The 17,361-nt window shown below is 39.7% G+C and overlaps 1 protein-coding gene and 1 long non-coding RNA gene across 3 annotated transcripts in view; one reads left to right on the top strand and one right to left on the bottom strand.

Moving 5' to 3' along the window:
• Positions 1-1,074: 1,074 nt before the first annotated feature.
• beat-Ia (beaten path Ia) overlaps positions 1,075-17,361 on the bottom strand; it is a 31,720-nt gene continuing 15,433 nt past the window's right edge. Inside the window, exons 3-8 of one of the 2 annotated variants that reach the window (NM_001299046.1) lie at positions 7,453-7,661; positions 5,954-6,089; positions 4,470-4,603; positions 2,823-2,945; positions 2,563-2,758; positions 1,075-2,313 (exon numbers count right to left, since the gene is read on the bottom strand). In NM_001299046.1, the coding sequence (NP_001285975.1) occupies positions 1,862-2,313; positions 2,563-2,758; positions 2,823-2,945; positions 4,470-4,603; positions 5,954-6,089; positions 7,453-7,661 (1,250 nt within the window). In that variant the 3' untranslated portion in view covers positions 1,075-1,861. The remainder of the gene's footprint in view (positions 2,314-2,562; positions 2,759-2,822; positions 2,946-4,469; positions 4,604-5,953; positions 6,090-7,452; positions 7,662-17,361) is intronic. The other variant, NM_058160.4, reaches the window with a different exon arrangement.
• Positions 9,190-9,924, top strand: lncRNA:CR44870 (long non-coding RNA:CR44870). Its single transcript, NR_124301.1, has one exon. It is a non-coding gene; the product is annotated as a long non-coding RNA:CR44870 (long non-coding RNA).

Raw genomic sequence — 17,361 nt, 5'->3', positions numbered from 1 at the left:
CTTGACTTTGGCTGTTAAATGCTTTTAGCCGATTTCTGTTGGCAACTTTTGGCCAAAAGTTACGCTCGAAATGGTAAACGATTTTCGTACTTCGCCTGAATAAGAGCATGATTCAACTCCAGCTGATTTCGTGATAGGTTTTTTTTTTGTTGAGATAATTAAGCCACTAAACAGCTGATAACAATATTCCAATTAAGAAGGAGCCACTAAAATTTAATGCCTGTAAGACGGAGAATTGTCTTCGCCCCGATAAACCAAGAATGAAGTGCGACCATTTCTCTTTGTGGTCAACCGTCATTAACGTTTATTACACCCACCGACTGCTGGCAAAAACCAAAGAGCACATGCACAAAAATGAAACCACCAAATGGAGGCGCCGGGCAAAAACAGCAATGGACGAAAAAATATAATTAAAAATAAACATTACGCGGCGACAGACAATGGGAGAGAAACCAAGGAAAATTCACAATGCAAAAGGAGGGCCAGCAAAAAAAAAAAATAAAAAGAAAAGGGAAAGGGAAAGCGAAGAAGTGTGTAATAAAAAGAGCCAGGTGAAAATTGCATTAGCCCAAAGGAGACAGGAGCTTTGGACAAAGGATCGGGGGTCCTTCTGCAGGAGCATTTTAGGCGCTTAATTGAGCGTTTTAGTTATGCTAATTGTTTGGCAGCAACAAGGACAACAGCAGAGGCTAATGGCCGGTGCGAGATGTCCTTTTGAGTCCCCAATTCCAGCTCGCATTTATTGCTGGCCATTTATTATAAGAGAATGCCCCGAGATCATCAAAGCCAGGGGCCAGTAGCCTGTTCCTTGGAATTTTTTTGTTTCTTGAGAAACTGACAAATGTGGAGCAATTTATTATGTTATTGTGCGGAAAAATGGTGAATATGAAGGTTTAGGGAGAAATCTAATTACGTTAGCAATTAAGTGGTGATTCGGAAGAAAACAATTTGTTTTTTGTTTTAATTAGGAATTATTTAAATGAGATGTTTAAGTTAATTATCTGAAAGAGGAAAAACCTAGTTGCAATATGCCTTAGCTGCAATAGTTTCCATCAAATAAAATACCCTTTTATTCCTCGCTTTCGTTTTTTATTTTGATTATCTACCGTAAATTCTTATATCATACATGTCTCGACCTTTGTGTTTCGCTTCTTTTATATAATATATACAATTACAATACATATATACTTTTACATATATAGGCAATATTTAGACTTAAGACCTAATTGCTTACTCTTGCCCTATGTTTCGTTCTCTTTTTGGGGCAAATACATTTAGGCGCAATATGTTATAATTTTGTTTTTATATAGAACATATACATATATATATATAAATATCATTTATAGGTTTTATAAATAATCTTGACTTTGATATATAAATATAAATGTATAGAGAACCTAAATTTAAAAGCTTAGCACAACATTTTTCATTTGCTTTGGGAAATTATCTCTGGAGAGGTTTTGGAATTAAATTAGCATTATGAGAAATACAAGAAATCTTATTTTTGAAAGCTGTCAAAAGCGTTAACCTCCTGACCATCTCCATCCTAGGAAAGTCAAACAAATAGATATCGTTGCATTTATGATGAACTGGCGTTTTGCTTGTATATCGCGTATCTGGTTTACATTGTCTCTGTATGCTTTGTATTCTTCCCCTAAATGCATTTGAAGTTACTTTGAGCTAGCTGAAACGAGTGTCTGGTGTCTTGTTAGTGTAAGTACTTTAGATACATCCTGCAGTTGCTTCTGGGTCTTGGCCTTGGGCTGAACTCTCCTCCAACATCCTCTAACTATAGCTTTCACTGGACTCCACTTTAATTTCTACCCCTGGCGAATGGCACTGGAGTTGTGTGACAATTGAATCATGTTAATTGCCTGATACATCTGCTGTTGATCCTGCCGAATCCACATCCACACACATATCCACGTCCTTTCCAGCTGCTTTTCGACACCCGCAGGCAGGACTTGCGATGCTCCTGCTGCATTTGCCTTTGCTTCTGCTTTTGCTTTGTTGCGCTGACCCGCATTCCATGGGCTCTTGTCCGCCGGCTGGCGCACCTTCCGCTCATGTTGCACGTTGCACCGCCGGTCTTTGTCATCATCGCCTGCAACGGCGACACTAATTGCCTGGCCAGCGTCCAACTGAGCACCGCCATTAGCGATCCACCGACCATCCAACAGGATTGACTTGAGCTCGGACTCAGGCGGGAACTGGACGAACCGGCGCCACGCCAAGCGGCTCCTCCATCCCCTAATCCGCCCTCGGTTCCGTCGTCTTCTTCGCCTGAGGGTACAAAATGATAGAAAAAGAATTCTAGCGAGAAATAGAGAGAAATGCAGACAGAAATGCAGGACATGTATTCGATGTATTCTGGAACTTCCTCCATCTAACTGCAGACGAACTTCTTCTGTAGCTTAATGCATGAATATTTAGGTATTGAGACTTAGGAAAAAATGCTTCTAAAGTTCGGCTGTAATTATTGGATCTTTCTTATCTTTTGCTCAAGTGTTCGTGTACTGTAGTTGTGTTGTTTCACTAAAGATATTAGGCTGTTCAACTCACCCTGTAGCTGCGTCAGATAGCTGTTCTTCTTATTGTGCAAATGATCCTCGTGCAGTGCATATTGATCATAGAAATCGTCGGGATTTACATGATTTCCATTGGCACCGTTTCCGTGTTTTGGAAAAAGATCTGTTTCGAGGATAATCTTTTCGGTGGTCTTCCAATAGACATCGTGCAATTGGGCACTGCAGCGGAGCTGTTTGATTTCAAAAATATTTGTTAGTGTGTATGGCAAAAAATATGGTATCTAAAAATCATACCTTTAGCTTTCCATTATCAAAGTGTTGATCGGTGACCACAAAGTGGATGCCCACGACAGCAGTTTCCATGTCATTACGAGCATCACGAAGTATTTTATGGTGTCGCACTAGGGCAGGATTTACCTGGAGAAAATGGGATTTATATTGGGATTATTTTTTATACTTATATGGTTTTTTTAAGGTTTTAAGTAAATAAGTAGTAACAATAATAGATTATAAATTCTAAACTCAGTTTTCGTGGGCTTATTGGGTTTCTGGGCTCTGTTTTAGAAGGCACAACTGAAATGTTAAATGCAAATCGAAATCACTTTTACTTGTCCAGGTTCTGGCATTTGAGAGCCATTATCTTTGACGTGTTCTGGCTTTTAGAACTTTGACTTTGATTGACTTCATGGCTGGTAAAGTAGATTGCCCTCTATCCCCGTTTTCACTTTAAAATCGCTAAGAGCAATTGGAGATTTTTTCTTTTTGTGCGTCAAACTTCGGCTAGTTGCACTATTTCGCGTTTATTTAGATGGTTTGTTGCCTGGTTTTGGCGGTATGTCTTTGTTGGCTTATTGTTTAAGCGCATTTTGTGGCCAACGAGCGGGGTTCGGGTTGGAGTGGCGTGGAATGTAGTGAAAGCCTGGGCTTCGCAGATCCAATCAACCGAGCGTGGCCAACTCAACTCAATTCGACTACCAGTACGGTGGCATTCGCTTTTCCATTCAACTATCGCCCCATTGTGGTCTGTGTAGGTGTGGGGTTTAACGGTATATGCGTTGAGGCTGTGTGAGTGTGTGTGTGTGTGTTGCATGCACGTATGTGTTGTGCGTCAGTGTACGTGTTAGCCTTGTTTTCTCAACCGCCTGTTACCCATTTCCGCGTTTCCGCTGTGGCTTGTATTATGCAGCATCAATAAGCATTGTTTGCCGTTGAGTGATGGTGAAACTGTCGCTGTCCCGCTCGGCTGCCTCTTCTTTCTCTTTCACTCCCTTTTCCGCTTGATCAGGATATGTAAGCTAATTATTTAGCTTAGTTTTATTATATATTTTTTGTATGTTTCTGTCGGGATTTGCTTCGCAGGATAGAGACAAATAAATTTTGTGCCATGAGGTATATTTTTTGACTGTGTAAAGATTTATATATTTTTACATCCGAAATAATAAAATAAAAACCTATATTAGCCATCTATAGCTCTCCTGGCCTTCTTAGTATTTCTGTATTCCGACGAGGGCAAAAATAATTCCGAATTGTAATATGCAAAACGCTGAAAGTTGTTCACGATTCAAGAGGACTTTCCTCTGCCTCTTAATTCTGCCGATTTTCGCGGTCCATTTCCATATTCCCTGTATTCCGGATATGGATATGGTTAGGTTAAGCAAAAAACTACACCTAAAATGTGACGCTACCGAAATGTGGGCGGTTCATGGGCGTAAAACCATTGAGTTGATATCCGCGAATGCGTATGTTTTTCTGGTAATTACAGGGGGACCTTGCACCCCTCTCACACCCATTGAAAAGCAGGCGCATAAATTCCCAGCAGATGCCAACGCTTGAAAACAAGAAAATTGTGTTTGCATAATTTCGGGCGCATTCAGGGGTGTTGGTACGCGGGATTTTTGTGGGGTGGGGCACCATTAATGGGGGGTTGGGCACGACACTCACCTCTTCATTATTCACTGTCCATGTGAGATTGGCCGCTGGCCGCGAGTGTCGCGATGTGCAATTACCTCGCAATATGTCGCCGACCCGGTATCGAGGACGTATGCCCGTTATGAATGGCGCATTGTGGGGCGTTTCTGCAAGGACGAAAAAAGTAAACAGAGATGTGGAAAATAGGCAAAAATGAGATGGCATCAGTTCAAAGGTAAACCGGATCGATTGTCACTATATTTTTGATTCTCTGCGGCAATCGGAAAACCAGAATCCGGCCCGAACTTCTGACCCAACCTGTCGTCCTGTCAATTGAGATTGCCGAGTGGGTATGTGTAATGTAATGTGGATGTCAATGTGAATGCATGTGTGGGTGTGTGTTTTCCCCAATCAATATCCCACAGATGTGCGACTGTGTGTTTGTATGTGCGTCGAGGACCATTTCATAATTGAAATAATTACGAACTCTCCAGGTCTGCAGAATTGGAATTTTAATTTCGTGTTGTGATGAGACCCAAAGCAAAGACCCAAATTCGAAAACACGTACACATACACAAAAAAATTTAATTATGTTCTAATTATGACGAGTCATCAGCTAAGCCGAAATTCTTTTTTAAGTTCTATATTTTCTATTCTAACAACGTTTTTATGATGAATAGATTGAAATCTAAATCTATTGAAATCTTGAATGCCTAACAAGTGAGGAAAGTGAGGAAACTTTCTTCAAAGTGCATCAGTCTCAGAGTCTCATCAGTCCTAAAAAAAAAAAAAATTAATTCCTCGAGCTGTCCATTATCCTTGAAAATCGAAATGGAAGCCTGCAGACTCAGAGCCGCATCCATGTGACACATATACATGAAATAGACACTTTCAAAAGTTTGTCAAGCCAATTTGAGCTCACCTACGTCAACGTTTCCTAGCCCAAACAACCCACACAGTCGGTTCGGCAGTTTATTGACCGTCTCCATTGGCATTGGGAAAATGTTTGCTCTCAAGGCTTTCACTTTGTTTGCCGGCTTAAATGTCTTCATCTTTATCTCGTTTACCCTCAAATTTGTTTGTATTTTGTCTGCTTAACTGCCAAAACATTCGAACTTGGAGTTTATTTTTAAGTTTTATGTCCACAATCCCCACACAAGTATTTCGAGTCCTCCGTATGGTCTTCTTCTTGGTCTTGGTCTGGCCAATTGAATACGACAGTTGGTCAAGTTGGCAAGTTTGTCTCTGTCTTTGACTCCGCCTGGGGAAAGCTTGACTTTTCTGACTTTTTGTTCGACTTGAGAGACACTCGAAATGAAAATTAATTTTGTTGAGCATTCATATTTCTGAGCACCGAAATTAGTTGAATATCTGCGCTCAAGCTAACTTAAAGCATCTTGGCTTATCGATTCCATGCAACCTCTTTAACCAATTTCACCAGATTCAGATACCCCCATCGACAATATAAGCGGAAATGTTTCTCAACTTATTTTTACGTGAATGCATTTTTCACTTACCAATAACTTCCAATTCTGCTGCCGCTATTAATGTATGAAATGAGGGCGCATCCGCCGATACTTCGCAACTGTATTTACCGGATGTAGCCATTGTTACCGCATCGAGGACCACTTGGCTCTCGTTCGAGGACACGCGCTGCAAAAAAAGTTAACAAAAATACAGGTACCATGAGTGGAGGATGATATAAAACGTATATATTTTTTTAACTGTCCTGAGCGAACCTCTACCCATATTTATTTATACATATCGTTCTTGTTGGCCAGATGAAAAATTTCAACAAACGTATCTCGTTGGATTACTTCCGGCTTCCATTTATATTCTTTTTACTCATATTTAATAGGGGCTTTTAATAATATAGTTTAAAATATGAACCCGTTTTTTGATGCTGGTACCAAAATATTTATCGTTCTTCTAGGAATGTTTTATAATTTAATATTTGTTTTATTACGTACAAATAGGTACTCAATGTCGAAACTAGATTTTGATATCAATAACAACTTAACCATTCACTGGAAACCATATGTCTTGCTTAAAACACACAGAATCGTTGCATCAGAAGTATTCACACTTTGAAAATAAACTTGCTGGCAGGCATTTGAATACGGCTTCGATATTTTTATAAATTTTCGACTGTATATTGTGCAGTTCACTTTTTTTGCGTATTTCCTTTTTCTATTGACAACTGATTCTATTCTGCCGTTATTTTCACTAGTTTCAATAAAGGATAACTCTCCAAATAAAGGAATGAACTTTGGTCGTATTTTTTGTCACATGAGTGAGATACAGAAATTAGAATGAAAAATACGACAAACACACAAAAGCGGTAAGCAAATAAATAAAATGCCAACGTGTTTCTTTATACGCCTGAATAATTTTGAAACCAATTTAAAAATGCCAATATTTATTGAAAAATATTCCCGGCAATGCTTGGAGCGTTTCCAAAACTAAAAAACATAGATCTAGACCCGAAAGGGAATAGGGAATGCAAAAGTTCAGAACACGGGTCCTCTGTTTTTCCGGCTCCTAACTGCCATGAAGCGGAAGTTAAAAACCGTGTTTTGATTTGATTGCGCATTGAAATTTCACATGTGTCTGCCCCTCCTCGTTAACTGTAGCGTTTCGTTCGATTTGAATGCCCTGGAAATGCAAATGTTTTACATTGTTTAAGCCGCAACCCGTTTGGTTTAGTTTAATTTATTTGGCTTCGATTTTTGCTCCTGTTTCGTCCGCTCTTTTATTGGCTTTGCAATTGGCATGAGAAAACTAAAATAAAAATCAAAGGCCATAATACAGTTTCCCACGCCAGATTTATTACAATATCTAACAAAAAAAGTGTGATTTGGTAAAGTTATTTGAATCGCAAAATGCTAAAGCACGATTAAGATTACGTATTACAATATGCTTATAATAATTGCCTGTATGACTTTCAATACAAACTGAAGTGCGATTTGCTTATGTTGGTTCATTGAATATAATTTAAACTTTAATTTAAACTTACTCTCACTTTCACTCCTGGGAAGTGAAAGACCTTCATGGGTGGCGTTTCCTTCGGTGTGTAACGATAGAACTCTCTTCTGCCCTTATACCATTTCACCGAGTACAGACTGTCATCCTCGATATCGTAGAAGCATTTCAGTATGGCCTTTTCACTGCGCCTCACCGCGTGGGGAACTCGAACCCGGACATCCCGTAAAGCTGCGGTCATCTCTGAAATGAAACAATAACACGCCAAATGGAAAAAAGAGACTAAAAACAAATTATATTTAATTATTTAAAGCTGCCAGGCTTTTCCCGAAAAGGGACTAAACAAACAAGTCCCGTGGGCCGTGTCTAATAGAAATCATCCGGAGGCGATAAAAAATCATCGCGATTCGCATTTTTAATTCACTCCTTGCTTTTATTTTATTATCATTTAATTTTTTTAACAACGTTTCTTCGTTTTGGTTTAGGTCGTTGTGCATAATTTATTACGCACATTTTGTGTTTTATTATTTGGAATTTTTATTAAATAAATCCCAAGCGGATTTTATTGACTCGACAATTCCCACGACATTTTAGGCCAAGCTTTTACCCTTTCAGTTGAGCTGATACTTGAAATTCTTAGCGGCATTCATAAAAAATATATAATCTCGGAAATGTAGAAATTCAAAGTGAAATCCGACTATACAAATAGTATGACAGATTTAAATGTTACATATTTTCATTCCTCTTGCCTTTTCAAATAGTTTTCATGTATTTGTTTTTTAATTTACTTTTAGTCGAAAGAGTAACTTCATATCGACCAACCGCCATTGAATTTAGAAATTTTAATATCCAGTCTGATCACGTATTGACATGGCTTTCGGCATGGTTTTATGCCACAAATCTCTAACTGACTGAACACTCGCATACCCATATGCGCGCCCATACGTATTTTTAAAAATATATTTTCAGGATATGTCTGACATTTCTACGTATGTTGGCTTTCCTGTTTTACTGTCACGATATTTTTATTTTTGGTCCCAGACTGGCAATATAAATCAGCTTATAACAGGCAAAGACAAAAACAGCCGTTGTATGTTCAACCCACTCCCTCCCACCTGCTTGCATTTATTGTTTTTCACCAATAAAATATGAATAAATTGTTGCCTGATTATGTGAGATGAAATTAAAATTTGTTTTATGTCCATGTTGTAAAAAATTTAGCGCTGCTGAGTGGCCATCAAACATTTGTCACACATCCATAGACTCGGAGACAAGGTATTTGATTTTTAATATCTAGGATAAACGCTTAACGGCAGTTAAATGCTTAATGCAAATGTCAGATGGGATTTAAAAATGTATATCAGCATTTAAAAATCAATTTAGAACAAATGAATTTGTAGCGTATCCTTAAAATATATATAAAATCTAAACACAATTTTCTCGCGGGCCCTGTTACACCTGTCATGGGCCAAGGGCCATCTTAGATATGGAAACTCTCATTTTTATCCAATTACACAGCTTTCGGAACCCATTCTACTACCTATGTTCGAGTCAAGTTACAATTATAAAGCGATTTCCCCCGACATCAACTCAATTCCCTTTCATTAGGTTAGCCTCTCTTTTGCTGTTTCTCTGTCATTTGGCGCCTTCTGCCGTCTGTGGCTTCCATTTCATGCCACACTAAATAGACAAGGTTGCAACAATCCGGCAACAAATGAATGTCCAAACAAGCCAGCACGACCGTGGGAGGTGCTTTGTGAATCCCATCAAATAACTGTAATTGCAAAGTTTTTACAGCTAGACACGAGGAGTACGCCTATGAGGCCCCCGAACCTCTGGCCACCAAGCGCTCGCAAGGACAATGCACATGCAACCCGTCCATTTGTCGGATGGCCGAGGTAACGGGGATGCGGGAGGTCCCGCAGGATTCCTACGGAGGAGGTGGAACTACGTCCCCACAACGTGTGCAATAAATATGAATAACGAGCACAACGTGAGAGGCACACAAAGTAAAAACGAGACCGCACTCGGCATCACAGTGTGGCAGTGAAAAGGCAGATTCAGCAGGGCATCACGGCCACCCTGGCCATCCAGCCCACACTCTACACCAAATCCTTGGAGAGCATCCAACCTCATTGTTGGCGACACGCGGCGGCAAATATTTGCTTCTGCCGCTGCCTTTTGTTTAAATCTTGTTTATGCAACATGCATGGCATATATTAAGAAGTGCCGACCAGACTCGAGTGTCAAGCAAATGTCCAGCAGCGCTCTGATTTACACCCGGGTAGAATTACACCACCATGTGGATCTGGAGATGGGAGTGCTCCAAGTGTCGCTTCGGTTAACAGATTGCTCTGCGGGTTGGTTACATTTGTGCAGGCCAAGGATTTCAGTTGGATTAGGCGACATCATATAATCGAATTGGATGGTGCACATGACTTTTGTGCACCTCCCTTTTCCAACTCTTTTCCAAGGACGTGTGCCCTAGTTGAAAGTATATATAGTTAACTTTTAAATTTTCATTTAGAAAAACATAAATGGTAAAATAAATATTACATAACCTTTTACCCATTTTCCCGCTATAAACGAACAATAATATTTCTCTTTTTTTTAATGCTCAAATATGACCCCATAAAAATATTATAAATACCAATTTATATTTTATTGGCTTTTCTTCACCTGCTGACTATTTTGTGAAATGTTAACTTGAATTTTGTTCAGAATGAATTGAATTTCAACCTTAGAATATCCTTTCATAGCTCTCTGCTGCTGAAATTATGACACTTTCTGTCAAAGCATATTTCGGAAACTTACGGCCAGCTAATTGAAAAGAGCAAAACTATGCAAAAGTAAGCTGAAAGTTTGGCCAGGACTATGACCCCATCTAGCCCATAATTTCTCTTCCACATGAACTCCCAGTTGGAGAGCACAATTTGCCTGACTGACCACACAGTTTACACGAAGGAACCGGCAAGTAACTATTTAAGTATGAGTATCTTAGCCAAGTGAAGGAAAGTTTTCAAAGTACAAGTTTATGGAGCTTGGCTTTTGAGTAACACTTACACCCATGCAACAGATGGGCCAAGACTGCAAACTGGCATTTTAATTTTCTATTAGCAGGAAACTTGGGGTTGTTCAGCACTTAGCCCCTCGACCTCGGAAATATCATGGGGATAACTGGCGCCAAATACATCATAATTTGTGCTGACATTATGTAAAATCCTATTTCGCTGAAACCCAATACGATGCCCAGCTTGCCCACTCCGCTCTTTTTGGACCCATCCAGCACTATTAGTATCTCGACATTGTGCAGTCATTATTCAGTCAGATTTGACTGCCATCTGGGGTTATCAGCCTCCCGTTTCGAAAACAGAGGGAGGTTTATTCAGGCGGACATGACGCCAACGCGTCGGGGATGTTGATGCTGATGCTCCTTCGTCCTTTGGGGGTGGCTTGAAAAATTGTTGACAATTTCAGCTTAATGCATTTTTATGTCACTTCTTCTGGTTTAGCGAAAATGAATGCTCCTGCTGTTGTTGTTTGTCCTGCACAAACACAAACACTAACACAGACCCACTCCGTCAGTCACAGGCACATGAGCTGTAGTCCTTGCAATCGCAGAACCACCAATTCTGACCAAGTCGCCTTTTCCCCTCTGCCGGATCGCTGGAGCCATTCAACGCCGACATCCAGGACTCAGTCTGTATCTGTGTCTGCGCCTGTCCTTTGTGTTGATTATGAAATTTAAGCACAAAAACCCGTGACAGTCTGGCCCACCCTCCTTTTTTGTTTACGCTTAAAGAGTTGGCTTCGTGGTGTTTGGCTTTTAATGGCACATTTTCCACTTTTCGGTTGGCTTTTGGTGGATGCTATATTACAATTTAATGTCTTCCGTTTGGTAATTGAGAGCACATTCGCTGAACGGAACAACCATTGCGGAACGACAAGAGATTTCATATCTTCATCGTTAAGATACAACAATATAGATAAAACAAAACGAACACCTACTAATATTTAGTAATTTCTTGACTTTTAAGTCTAGCGAATGCCTTCTAAATCTTAAAAATCAGATAAAGGTTGCCGCCATAAGAAATCCAACAAGTTCCTCTTAACAGCGCCAAGCCCAAAGCCAACTTAACATCCTTGGCCATTTATTTAAAAACTAAATAAGACAAGCATCGCTAAATCGCCAACTAAGCTCATAAAATCCCACGAACAAGTGCCCAAGTGTAAAGCAACGTGGGAAATGTTCAAGTACGAAAAAAAAAGTATAAAAGGAAAATAGATAGTTGGGTGGAACAAGGAGGTTGCAGGGTGAAAAGCTATGAAAAAGTGCAAGGATCAAACAGCTGAAAGTGAGGCACACTCGCATAGCTGGGCTAAATAATAAAAGAAAATAGGAAAAGTAAAAATGCTGGCCTCCGGAATGAGTCGAAAAATGGAGGACCAGGGTTTCATGTGGTGTCTGGTCTCCTTTTAAAGGTGGCTCCATTCAAAAGCCCTCGCCTACCGTTTCTAATCTAACACCAGAAAATTGTGCAGGAATTTGTTGCAATGAGCTTTTTATTATCCTTTTTCGATCTCACTTGTGTGTGTGTGGCTGGGTGAAATACCAGGTTTTCTCTTCTTTTTTTGATGATTTTTGCTCGCTTTTGCATTCATTTTCCAATGCGAAAGGCGAAAATTGCAGTGGCAGCATGTTTTTCCTTGCACGGAGCACAGGTGGAAATTTATACTGTCACCGTGTTGCCACGCCCCCAAACACACACACACACTAGCATAGAGGGTGGTGCGCCCAGACGTTCAAATTATTTGAGGATTTGTTAAATTTTCCGGCTTTCTCTGCAATTTTTGTCCAGCAACCTATTTTATTTTTTACACAATTTGTCGCGGCAAGGCGGACAAAATGGGCCACACAAGTGTCTGTTAAATGGTCGTTTAGGCCGAGGGAACTCTATTGCTGAACTGGATGGGTTCAAGGTTTGGTTTTTGTATTTTTGCCGTTTCCCGTGCAAAAAGAGCTGCTGACTTGTTGACCTGTAAATAACTTGAGTTTAACGAAGAGATTAACGTTCCAGATTTGCTGGCGAAATTTTATACATTTTTTGTTAGCTCCTATTTCACGGGGAATGAAAAACGATTGGGTTTGTGAATGGGAAAAATGTGCAACACAGATTTGCGAGTTGTTGAATAGAATAAGTGAAGCTTTAGATGGACGATATATGTATGGTTGGACATAGAACATTTTCCATTTCAGCTTGCAAGCCAAAAGCCATGCTTTATTTAAGTATGCCACATATAAATTTTGTTTTTTTATTCAGAAACATTTACTAATTAATTTACTATATTTCTTATCGCCTGTGTAGAATTTTATTTCTGTCCGAGCCATAAAACAGACAGTTATGCAAATACTAACCATTTATCAAATTACTCATAAATCTCTGTCCAATGAAAGTATTCCACATATCAGCAAAATAGAAACATTATCAAGCAACCCCATCGCCAGTTTATATATCTTTATTTTCTAATCTCACCCACTCAATGGACTTATCCCAACCCCGAAGCACGCAAACATATCCAACCTCAGGACTAACCCTCCTCTGCCAAAACTGAGTTTGCTTGTAAGACTGGAAGCACGCGTAATTTTTAATTTACCGTGACATAAATCGTATAAAACTGTCAAAGTCACTAAAAGCACGAAGCAACAGCCTGTCCCTGCTGACTGCAGTGTCCTTTGTCCTGCGACCTCCTTCGGGGCACAAATTACGTCCCGAATACACAGAAGGGTGTCGAGAGTCAACAGAGGAGCTGTCGAAAAAAAGGTAGAGGGGCCAATGAAGCGACTTCAAAACAAAGCAAGGGACCCCTCCACCAACTAAACAGGATGTCGGCCGAGGACTCAGGACTCGGGACTCGGGCATTAATAAGTAAATCTCCAGCATGTGACGGCTATCAGTGGCACTTCCGCTTCCCAGGACCCACTCGATGTATGTATGTAGGGTGTGTGTGTCCGCCCACTCGCAAGTAAACCGAAACCATTTATATTTTATCTTGGCCTTGTCGTCGGTTCATGTGGAGCAAACTTCTCTAAAGTTGCCAGCTACTGTGAAATGAAGTTGCCAGTGCTCAGAATCTGGGGAATTCCCTCAGACATGTACGTGTGTGTGTGTGTGTTTTGGGCGGAAGTTGCAATTCCTGCCCTCGATGCCTATAAATTTAACTTAGTCTTTTGCGGAACTGCTACGCCAGCCGCTTCAGTGGCTTTTGTTGTTTTGTCATGTTTTGTTATCCTATTTGTCCGGGCCAAAAGCAAGTCCGGCCCGGAGTCCAGAGCCCAGAACATCAGTTTCAACGTACATTTTGGCTTGACTTAACACTCTGGCTGTTGATTTTCGGTCGAGGATTGCATTAGTTTAATTAGCTGAACAAAGGTGACAGCATCAAAGATAGATGCGGTCAATTTATTTGGCCTGGCTTAAAAGCCGAAGCTATAAACTTTGTCACTTTGCTTGCATTTTTAATGCATCTTGAAATCTAAATAGAAGAGAACTTGGAGAGAGAACTTGAACTCGAATAACTTATAAATTACACACATTGAGGTTAACTTAAGGTTTATTTTAATTATATTGCTTGGCCTCACTTTTACTATAGATTAAAAAAAAAATTAGTACAGAAATACCCATTCAACTTGAAAATCTGTATGGGTGGACTATTAAGCCAACCTAATTCTACTATACAGAGTCCTTTGGGTAAATATCTACCCTTTTTCTGAAACTAAAATACTGTCTAGATGAATAGAGGGTAAAAACGGTTTTGGGGAGAGTAGTTCGACAGAAGAACAGACTTGGATGGCATGTCTGCCGAAAACGCTGTGAGTGACATTATGATAACCCAATGACAGCTATTTGCCAAATCAGACATGTTAGCGGGTGGGAGGCTTTGTGTAAATCAATTGATTGGCAATGCGTTTTGATTGCCAGCCAAAATTTGGTTCGCACACGCGACGGGTGGGGGGAAGATTTGTGGCCGAGGGTGTATCGATTGGGTTTGGGTTTTTGTGCGAGAGGAAGGGAGGATCCTTCCTTCCCTTTTAATATATTATTGCTCGACATGCACTCGGAATCGGGCTTTATTGTCTAGAAATCAGCAGGCAAGATAGTCGAGGGGGGGGGGGGGGACTGTGATAAATCCAAATGAATTGAAATTGCAAATTAAAGCGGCCTGCGTTAATTTCCACTTGCCTGCTGCAGTTCAATGACACAAATAACCCGAATGGAAAAATCCGAACCAGAGTTTTCTCTACTGTCAAAGGGGATGTGGCAGAGGGCAACTTATTGAAAGACGAATGTCTGGCTCTGAAATGACAGCCTTAATTCGCTTTTCATGGCTTGTAATTATATTAATATTTATATAAGAAATGAGCAAATCAATCTGAAAATCAGCTCTTATTGCCCATCTTAGACTTGCCCACTTATAGCCACTCAACCGAGCCATATTTTTGCGAAAGCTTTTGCAATATTCTCTTAGAAATTTGCTTTACTTTCTGGATTATAAATATCATATTTCCCCTGCGAATATCCTTCGTATGTTGTTTCCTTCGTATTATGTTTTTCCTCTTGATTTATTTTAATATTTTATTATTTTCCTCGTTTGATGCAAAATGCTTTCGATTTATGTCCGTCTCTTTTCTACACGGCTTTTAATATGCTTCTCTAAGTAGATTTTCCCATATACATACAAATTAGAATTTTTCTTTTACTTATTCTTGACCTTAGATAGCTTGTATTAAAATTATGGAATTTCCATGCGGTTTTTGTTGTATTTCTGTGAAAGTATTAATCGAAAATTAAGTGGTCACACGCTTTATTAAACTTTATTAAGGTAGCAACAAAATGGCTTACCTCCCACTATCCACTGGGTTAATTTATCAGAGTTGAGTTAAACCAGGTTAGTGGTTATCGCATTAATAAGTTTTATATATGCCATGATATCGATAGCGTATAGATACAAGAATCATTTGTGCAAATAATTCATTTATATTATTATTCGGCATAAAAAGTCTACTACAATATTTTCCCTTGACCCGAATGGGTAATGTCAAATGCACTTTTTCCCAGTGCCGCAATGAAAAGGGGGTCAAAGTTACCAGCAAATTAAACGCAAATTACCTGCCAGAAACACAATATCCAACTACCACATATATATACATAGCTGCCTAGATATATGCATGCATCAAACATCAGGCAGTTTGACATTGCTTGGCCTACCAAATAAACGTGGCTCAACGTGGTGTTTTGCCGGTTTGGTTGGCGGGTAGGGGTCTGCTTTTGGGAGGCCGGACAATTACCATCGAAGCCAGGAGGCAGACACCGCAGAACAATAGTTTCCTGTTTCCTGAGTGCTAAAGTTTTCATATGTCTGCCCCATGGAACCCCCACCATTCCCAATCCACCTTTTCCAATTTACCACCCACCGCCCACATGGTCATACCTGCTATGCCTGTTCTCGCCCATGGAACAGCTGTATTTCATTTGCTCGCATGTTCGGAATATTACACGGTAGAAAACATTGGAAAACTAAAAAAATATTTATGTTTAAAGTTATAGTTTTCCTTAAAATATACTAATAGCATGCATAAATTGAATTCTTTCAGTTTCCGAAACACTATAAAATAAATGTACCCAATGTTATTTAGAATCCGAATGAAACGTATGTCTTGTAAACAAATTGAAAGATTGGATAAACATGTTTTATTTTGATGTATTGTTGTTAAAAAAAAAAAAAAAAACTACACCTTGCACTGATGATTTGCGTAGAGTGTAGAAGAAGCTTAGGCCACCTACTAGAACATTTTTAATGCAATTTTCACCTAGCTAGGGGATCTCCCTTCTAATCGCTCCTCACTCGCCGCCTTGACGTAATTACTAAATACTCTTGGCGCTTTCTATGTCCTGGTCAGGTCCTTTTTCCTGCACTCTCCTCCTCCTTCATTTCTCTCGTCCTGCACTGCGTTCTTTGTTACTTATTTTCTTATCGCCTCGGATTTGTGCCCGCAAAATGTTTCGTGAGCTTTTGTTTGGAATTTGGCTAGCCCGGCTTTCATTTTTCTTATTTGTCTGGATATGGGTTTTTCCTCCACGTCTCCTTTTGTTTTTCCTGTTTTTTTTTTCTCAGCCGCCTGCGGTCTATTTTTGTTGGCATTCCTTAAGTACAAGCGTGTGCCATGTTTATTTTTAATTAATTTTCCCTAAGCAGTCTAAGACTTTGCCACGCCAAAATCTCCAGCAGGCCAGGGCAAACTCATTGCTCTCTCGATTTAGTGCTTTTCTTTTTTGCTTTTGTTAATTTTTGCAATTTTCTACTTAATTACCTAACGGGTTTTTTGAGTGGAAGCCAGTCTCCTCTGCCATTTGAGGCCACCCGCATAAATGTTAATTGCGGTAATTGCGAAAGACGAACAGAAGTTGCTAATTTTCTTGGAACTTGAATGAAACCATCAGAGTGCTAAACATAATAGTTAACAATTTTTTTGTCTTTTAAATTGTGCTATTTTTTTTTACTGAATTAAAGTGCTTAGCACGGCCTTGTACAATTTATTGAGGTTTCATTGCAATTAATTAAAACTTGTGCGATAAAAGCTTATGATTCATTGCACAGTGTCTGCGCCGAGCCAAAATTCTTGTCACATTCCGGTTAACCCTGGATTCAATTCCAGGACGACGGAACGTTTCGCTAATCGTGCAAATTTCAAGCACAATTGAAGCCAGCTCAATTAAACCCACTGCCATGAAAAGGAGATGCAAAGGAAAGGGGAAGTCCTGTCGACTGGATTCCCCGGCCGAAAAGGCGCTCGACGATTTCGTTTGGCCGGCTCAAATTAAGTTGAAATTAGCCAGTTTTAAAGTATAATGAGCGTATAAATGATTAATTGTTTTTTTTTTTC

Source organism: Drosophila melanogaster, chromosome 2L (genome assembly GCF_000001215.4).
Source record: "Drosophila melanogaster chromosome 2L".
In the NCBI taxonomy this organism is placed as follows: Eukaryota; Metazoa; Arthropoda; class Insecta; order Diptera; family Drosophilidae; genus Drosophila; species Drosophila melanogaster.
Note: the sequence above shows the minus strand (reverse complement) of the source record. Positions and strands in the feature narration are given on the sequence as shown.